General features: G+C 53.0%; 2 protein-coding genes across 3 annotated transcripts in view; both read left to right on the top strand.

The window, feature by feature from the left end:
• Positions 1–917, top strand: part of Cadm3 (cell adhesion molecule 3) — a 28,949-nt gene extending 28,032 nt beyond the window's left edge. Inside the window, exon 9 of one of the 2 annotated variants that reach the window (XM_004639951.2) lies at positions 483–917. In XM_004639951.2, the coding sequence (XP_004640008.1) occupies positions 483–601 (119 nt within the window). In that variant the 3' untranslated portion in view covers positions 602–917. The remainder of the gene's footprint in view (positions 1–482) is intronic. The other variant, XM_004639950.2, reaches the window with a different exon arrangement.
• Positions 918–4,400: 3,483 nt separating this feature from the next.
• On the top strand, positions 4,401–6,072 carry Ackr1 (atypical chemokine receptor 1 (Duffy blood group)). The gene is made up of 2 exons (XM_004639997.2): positions 4,401–4,548; positions 4,996–6,072. Exons 1-2 carry the CDS (start codon positions 4,528–4,530, stop codon positions 5,989–5,991), a joined length of 1,017 nt encoding a protein of 338 aa, XP_004640054.1. The 5' UTR covers positions 4,401–4,527; the 3' UTR covers positions 5,992–6,072.
• Positions 6,073–7,943: the final 1,871 nt, after the last annotated feature.

Here is a 7,943-nt window from a genome sequence, read left to right as displayed (position 1 = left end):
CCTCCCTCCCCCCTCCCTCCCTCCCTTCCTGTCTATGTCTCCCTTGTTCTTTCCTCTGGAACTTTCTACTCTGTGATTACTCCCAGCCAGCAGCCTGGCTGCATGGGTTGGCCAGACAGAAGCCAGATCTCAGCTGCATAGCTCAGGAAGCTGACGTCACAGTTTCCCCATCACCAACTTGCATGTACACACACACACACACACACACACACACACACACACCCCTGCACCCCTCTTCTTTCCTTGCTTTATTATAGATGAGAATCTAATTCATGACAGCAGGAGCCATTATTCATGGGGGTGTGGTGAGGTAAGGGATGTCGGGAACAAAATGCAAATTAGGCAAGGTGGGGTGGAAGAGAGCTGCAGGCAAGAGAAAAATTCATGAGCAGTTATGAGTGTGGGTGTGCTGGGAGTGGGCAGGGTGGACCTCAGAGGTTTAGAAGCTGCTCCTGAAAGAAGGAGCCTCTGTCTCCACACAGGCACCTACCTGACACATGAGGCAAAAGGCTCTGATGACGCCCCGGACGCGGACACAGCTATCATCAACGCAGAAGGCGGGCAGTCAGGCGGGGATGACAAGAAGGAATATTTCATCTAGGGGCGTCTGTCCACCTCGTGCGCCCCCCAGGGGCCTCCGTGGGGACTGCTGGGGCCATCATCAGCCCAGACTTGTACAGAGCGACCCCAGGGCCGCCCCTCCCGCTTGCTCCCCAGCCCACCCACCCCCCTGTACAGAATGTCTGCTTGGGTGCGGTTTTGTACTGGTTTGGAATGGGGAGGGAGGAGGGCGGGGGGGAGGGGAGGGCCACCCTCAGCCCTTTCCGTGGCTTCTCTGCGTTTGGGTTATTATTATTTTTGTAACAATCCCAAATCAAATCCGTCTCCAGGCTGGATAGGCAGGCGCCCTGGGGTAAAGAAAGAAAGAAAGAAAGAAAAGAAAAAAAAAAAAAACTTTGTTAGGAGGAACATGAAGCTGCAGGGGTAAGAGATGGGTGAGGAGCAGGGCTGGTTTGCAGGAAGGGGCTCTCCCAGCCCTTCCATTTATGTTTCCCCCACCACAGAGCAGCTCCCCTGACTTCTCCTGAAACCCCAAAACCGAAGGGTTGTGAGCAGAGACGAGCAGTGGCTTTTCACTGCTAGCTACACACTTCGAACTGTGGACAGGGAGACAGGTGTCATACTGGCGCCTCCTTCTATCAGAATGGGACAGGGCAAACGGGAGAGTCCCAGGAAAGACGTAACCTGCACAGGGCATGCAGCCAAGGTGGGGACCCAGGGCTCCAGCAGGGGGAGGATGTGGGTCCCCTGGAAGGAGTTTAGATTTGGAGAGAAAGGATAGTGGATATGACTCTTTCCACCCATGGCCTCCAGAATGAACGAAGCCAGGCCATTTTCACAGGAGCTGCCCTGGGGAACGGCAGAGCCCGGCCGCCCCTCCTAGCTCCAGCAGATGTGGGAGAGGTGCTGCTCCGGGGCCTGAACTGTGTCTGCTTTCCCTGCCGCCGAGGGGCCCCTCACTCCTACCCAAGACCCTCGGACTGTTGCACGGCAACCACTCCTCTCATGGCATTGCTCAGCAACTCTTCCTCCAACTTGTGCCACCTGCCGCTCCCCCTCCACCCCCCATGCCAGCCCTCTGTCCTTCCTCCCTCAGCAGCCAGGCAGACATAACAACAACAAAAATACTAAAAGGAGCTTCACTGCACTGAGCTGTTTCCTGCCCAAACTAAGGGAATAATGTGAACTCTGTGCGTGCTTTGTGTGTGTGTGTGTGTGTGTGTGTACGTGTACATGTGTGCATATGTGCAAGTGTTGTGTGTGTATGTACGTGTGTCTGTGGGTAAGAAACAGAGAGTTGATTAAAGAGGAGGGTCAAGGACCAAGGATCCCGGGCAGGAGGATGGGTTCACAGACATATGACAGAGTGGAAGATTCCTAGTCAGGGTTCATACCTCACCTGAGATGTCACTCCATGCCACCCTCAAGACCCATCTTAGAGAAAGGAGTCCCAGGATGCATTTTCACCTAGGTGTACATTTCATCTCTCCCTGAAACATACGGCACTCAGCCCTCCCCCGACTTCCCGCCTCCACACCACGGAGCCGGTGCCACCGCCTTTGCTATGCACCCCTCAGGCCTCTCCCTGGCACTGACCCTGGGATGCCCATCGTCTGTACCTGGGGACGGCTGGGTCCCCATCCCTGCTTTTGGTTTTCTGTCTTCCTTCTTATGACAAAGCTGGTTGCCATGGAGATGAGGGTGTTCAGCCTCCCCATCCCACCACCGGCCTGCCCACCTCAGATCCTGGATGCTCTTGGCATCGCGCTCCCCTGCTCCAGCATGTCCTCCCTGCTCTTACAATGGGCATGCGAAACAGGGCAGCTGCAGGCCAGCAGCTCTGCCCACTCCTTCAGTTCAGGTAAATACCCTTGAGAATCTTCCAGCCCCCCCCCCACCCGGATAGGGCCCTGGATCCCACAGGCCGCCCCTCATCTAAGCCAGGGCCTCCTCCTCTTGCAACAGCAAGGGAGCCTTGGGCCTTAGGCCTGTTAGGCTCCTTGTCTCCCAGCACCCGCTTTTGGGAAAAAGACTTCCTCTTTGAGCTGAACCACTCTGTCCATATTACACAGAAGCCATATTTGTATGGGGGGGGCGGGGGGGAGAGGGCCGTTGTGCTGTGTGTGTCTGTCCATGGGTGGGGGTGGGGGAAGGGAGCAGGGATCGTGTATCTTTATAATCTTTCTAACTCTCCTGTGCTAATCTCAGAGGGGCCACCCTCAATATATCTGGATTATTGGTGTCGTTCGGCTGCCTCCTTTCTGCTGCTCTTACTGCTGCCAGGCTGCGTGTACATAGGGGCCATTCCAGTATCCCTGGCATGGGCAGGTTGCAGGATGCTGCTGTGTCCTTGTCCTGCCACCCTTCCATGAGGGCTTAAATGTCTCCACTCCTTTTCGCTGGGTCCTTGCTTTCCGGAGAGGGTTTTGGGTGGAGCAACTGATGGCCCCATCTGTCAGTCAGTGCTGAAAGATGCTGAGATGGAAGCGGTGACACCAAGACTGTCCAGGAAAGAGAGCATCACTAGGCCTTTGCCAGTCTCACTTTTCAACCTTATTCATGCTGAAGCTGGATCCTGAGCTGGTGTCCTGGGAAAGAAGAGGGAATTTCTACAAGGTACTTATCCTTTTGTACCTGGATTGGGGGTGCTGAGTGTCCCAGGTACCCCTGTGTGCATGGGACATAAAAGGTCTGCAGAGTTGGGGTCAAAGCATCACGTGTTTTATTGAAGGGAAGAAGGGGTCCCCTCTCCTACTCTACCTCATTGTGGCCACGCAGACCCTGAGCTCATCTCTTCCCAAGTCCAGGATACCTCTCTGCAGCCAAGGAAACGAAACACAAGTGGGGGGAAGGATGGCCTCAGCTGAGACCCTGGGAAAGAAGCAGGGGTGTGGCCCCTGAGGGCAGAGCCATAGGCTCTGGAGGCCTGCAGGACAGTTGTCCACATCTGAAGGGCTGGTACTAGGTGCTGTCCTTTGCTGGCCAGGACACTAGCAGCTCCTCCCCATCTCCTCAGAAACTTCCCATGTTGCTAAGACGCCAGGCCAATGAAACAGCTGCAGCGCCTTTATGTCCCACAACAGAAATATGAATAGAGATTACCTCATAGGCAACAGTCCCATTTTAAAGTATGCCATCCCAGGATCCCCCAGAGCCTGCTTCAATGTGTCAGACCATGTGTTCTGCTCAGTATGGGAAATGCATTCACTGGGCCCATAGGTGGTGAGGCAAATGCCCAATCGCTCCCTGAAGCAGCATCACTTGGCAGACTTGACAGGTCCCTAAGCCCTGCCGCCTTCTCTCACGGAACCACCCATAATTCTAGATAGCGCCATACACACCAACACCACCTGGTGCCAGACAGTTACATGTGGGTCTACTGATACACGACACAGGCACACAGATAAACAGGTCTGTGGTCCCTGCTTTCATATATACATGGAGCTCCTGCCAGGGTGCAGAGCTGAACACATCTTCCCTCCCAATCCACGTGGGCCTTTTGACCTCCTTGCTTGGATCCTGTTCAAAGGAATGGGGAAAGTCAGAGTCATCAGCTGCCTTTTCACCTCCACTTCCCAGCACCTCCCTTATCTCTCCCTCACCAGTCACCTCTGGCCCCTCTTCCTTCCTCACACTTGCAAAGCCCTCTTTTGCTGGAAAGTACTGGTTTCTTCCCTTTCCATCTTCGGGAAAATGCCTGCTGTCTGCTCCTCCTTGCTGTGTTCCTTTCCTAAGATCCTCCTGACTTGAGTCAAGTTTCATCTCAAAACAGGAAGCCCCAGGGTTGGTGCCCCAGGCTGTCCTGAGGCTAGGGGAGGCAGTGGCTGTGGGGTAGGGCTTCCTGAGTGCTGCCTCATGGCCCTGCCCAGAAGCCAAGGGCTTCATTAGTCCTCCAAGCTTATCAAGGAGCCACAGCTGTTGACGGAGCTGCCAGTCCTCTCTCCATTTGCCCTGCACCACAGCGCCATGGGGAACTGCCTGAACCAGGTGAGTGTGGGGCTGCGCTCCACAGCCCCTCACTTCTTTGCCCCAGGGTGCTCCTTCGGTTTGCTCCTCAGTTTGGGTCTTTATACTTCTCCCTTTTCTCCTTATCTCTCACATCTTCCCTTCCCTGTCCCCACATTCAAAAATCTCTTTCCCTTCTCTCCTCTTTACTCAAGTCTCCTGCCCTGTCCTTTCCCTGTCCTCCTCCTTTCAGCCAGTTCTAGGCAGATCCCTTCTTAAGCTGCCCTGTTCCCCAGCTCCTCCCTGGCTTGCCCCGTGCTCCATGCTGCTCCAGCTCCTCCTCAGTCTCCCTTCTCTCTCCTTCCCCACCATCCCATTGTGTCTGTGCCTTCTCATGTCCTCCCAGCTCTCCCTCTGTCCCCTCTCCTGCCCTCCCTGGGGTCCAGGAGGTCAGTAGATGCTCTGACTGCCCCCTGTGGCTGCCTCCAGGTAAAGCCTTCCTTTTCCCCGGACAAGAATGGAAGTCTGTTGGATCTTACAGACTATCAGTGGAATTATTCCTCCGGTGAGAATACCAGCTATGCATCCTTGGAAGACTACAGCTTTCTGGACGCTGCTGCCCCCTGCCACTCCTGTAACCTGCTGGACGACTCCTCGTTGCCCTTCTTTATCCTCTGCAGTGTCCTGGGTGTCCTGGGCAGTGGTGCTTTCCTCTTTGGGCTACTTAGACCTCTCTTCTCCTGGCAGCTCTGTCCAGCCTGGCCTTTCCTGGCCCAGATGGCTGTAGCAAGTGGCCTCTTCAGCATTGCAGTGCCCATCCTGGCACCAGGGCTAACTAGTCCCCAGAGCACTATCTTATGCCACCTGGGCTACTGGGTCTCGTACAGCTCAGCCTTTGCTCAGGCTCTGCTGATAGAGTGCCATGCCTGCCTGGGCCCCAAACTGTGCACAGACCAGATCCCAGGCCTCACCCTGGGGCTCACTATAGGACTTTGGGGAGTGGCTGCCCTATTAGGGTTACCAGTCACCCTTGCCAGCGACACATCTCTGGGACCCTGCACCCTGTCCTACAGCAGGGGCCTGGGTGCTCTACGGTCCACTCATGTCATGGCCTGTTTTGCCATCTTCAGCTTGTTGCCCCTGAGTTTGTTAGGAGCCAAGGGACTGAAGAAGGCACTGGGAAAGGGTCCAGGCCCCTGGGTTAACATCCTGTGGGTGTGGTTCATTTTCTGGTGGCCTCATGGAGTGATTCTGGGGTTTGACTCCCTCGTAAGAGCCAAAGTCTTACTGTTGCCAACATGTCTGGCCCAGCGCACTCTGGATCTGGTGCTGGACCTGGCCGAAGCACTGGCCATGTTGCACTGTGTGGCTACCCCTCCTCTCCTGGCCCTGTTCTTCCACCGAGCCACAAAGCCTCCCTTTCCTTCCCTGCCCCACTCTGCAGGACAATCTTCTCACCTGGACAATGTTGGAAGCAAAACCTAGCACTCCTCCCACGTGTTGACCTGAAGTAAAGTCTATACTGCTTCAATAAAGTGGATGATATCTTATTTTGTTTGAGGATGAGCAAAAGAGGCAGGATCGTGGAGAGAGAAAGAGGTTTCATACTAGCTTCCAGCTGGCCTCTGCTTTTCAGGATGACCTCCAAGGGAAAGTGGATACCTTACAAAAATCCTTGGGGCACACAGATGTTCTCTGAGGTGTGGGGATACTGACTTCTTCAGGTTGGAGATAAGAGGGCCCTTTTGCACAGTGCAGAAACTAGAAGAGCAGGCTTCTTAAAAGTTATTAGAGAAGAGAGACCATGACACAAAGCAAACAGGGTCAGAGTAGAAACTGAGAAAGAGAGAGAGAGAGAGAGAGAGAGAGAGAGAGAGAGAGAGAGAGAGAGAGAGAGGAATGACCAAAAACCCAAAGCAATAGTATCTCCCTCTGTGTGACCTGTCCAGCCACCCTAACCCTATGCCCACCTTCTCTTCTTTTTGAGTTTATTTAGAGATCTGGGTTTTGTGAGCAAGTTGGAGGAATCATTTGTGGAATCATTCCTCAGTCCAGAACACAGACCAAGATAATTCAGAAAGCAGTTTCCTATAAATCAGCTTTCACAGGTTCACTCCTCGGCATGACCTTGGATTCCTCTGTGTGTGTGTGTGTGTGTGTGTGTGTGTGCCTCTGTGTGTGTTTGTGCATGTGTGTGTGTTCATACATTTGCATGTGCATCTGTCTTTCAATGTTAAAACCCATGTCCCTGTTAGTTGCATGCATGTAGTGATAGGTGCTTGTAAGTGTAGGTCAGTATCTGAACTACACAGAAGTGTGTGTGTGTATCCTGACCTTCCTCAATGCCCCACTCCTTACTGAATTTTGCACCCACCCCTATTCTCAGGATAGGGAAGCAAGGTTGATGATTCACTCCTGACCCAAATGAAGTTTTTTAACCCTGCTTTTTTTTTTTTTTGTATTTTTTAGGGAAGGGTCTACAGGATGTTCAGAGTCTCACTACTCTCAGACTTTTAATGATCTGCCTGGTCACAGCCTCCCAAGAGCTGGGATTACAGGCTTGTGCCACCACACCCAGTCTCAATTGCTATCTCAGGGGACCCTGGGGGTGGGGCAGGCACCACAGGTCCTGGGGATCGAATCCCTGGCCCCTGCACCTGCTTACAGGTGCTTTAATCCACTGAGTGGTTTGGCTGCCCCTTAATCCTGCTCTTGAGGTCCATTTTTTTTCTGTGTAGGACATGTTGAAGGAAGCAAGGTCAAGAAGTTGTAACAGGTGAAGAAACTTAAAGAGGGAGCACCTAATATGGTTCATCTCCTACCTGGAATTTCTCAGATTTACCTTTCAGGCCCTAGGTGGTGAAATCTTTCTTCCTCACAGGAAACTTTCCTTCTGCTTCCCACATTATACCCTAATATACTGGGCACCTTCTTTCCCAAAGGATTTTCTGGCTGCCTGAGCATGACCATGAAAATTTTTCCTCAGCTCCTCCCCTGCTGAATTTATGCTATGATTGAGTCTCTCCGTCCATGTGGGGCACAACCTCTGGGGTCAACAAAAAGCCCTACGCAGAAAGGTCACAGGAGTTTCCCCTTCCAACCTAACTTAGGCTGGGAAAGCTTGATCAAGTGCTTAGCATCAGGTTATGGTCATTTTTCAAATATGTGCTCTCCCTAGCATCTTCCTACAGTGAGTCTGCATGACTCAGTGGGCTTTGGGGGTAAATAGGAGTATGCTGGAGGGCACAGAGATGACTTACAATATCTTAGGCAGGAAGATGCAAAAGGCTGTTCTGGGTGGGTGCATGACAAAGCCTCTAAATCTCCCACCTCCTGTCTCTTAGCAACCACCAGGTTCAGCTTCTGATTGGTGCATCGCAAACTGGAAGGCGGGACTTAGGAAAGATTGAGTTGAGGGAGACATTCTGAAACAGAAA

Source organism: Octodon degus, unplaced genomic scaffold, assembly GCF_000260255.1.
Source record: "Octodon degus isolate 3935 unplaced genomic scaffold, OctDeg1.0 scaffold00116, whole genome shotgun sequence".
NCBI classification, from domain to species: Eukaryota; Metazoa; Chordata; class Mammalia; order Rodentia; family Octodontidae; genus Octodon; species Octodon degus.
The sequence above is the reverse complement of the archived record's forward strand: the minus strand, read 5'-3'. Positions and strand labels throughout refer to the sequence as shown.

Excerpts from the sequence above, each read along its gene's own strand:
- Ackr1 (XM_004639997.2), top strand. The coding sequence starts at position 4,528 with ATGGGGAACTGCCTGAACCAG. Across the intron at positions 4,549-4,995 it reads TGGGGAACTGCCTGAACCAG|GTAAAGCCTTCCTTTTCCCC; the intron begins GTGAGTGTGGGG and ends GGCTGCCTCCAG.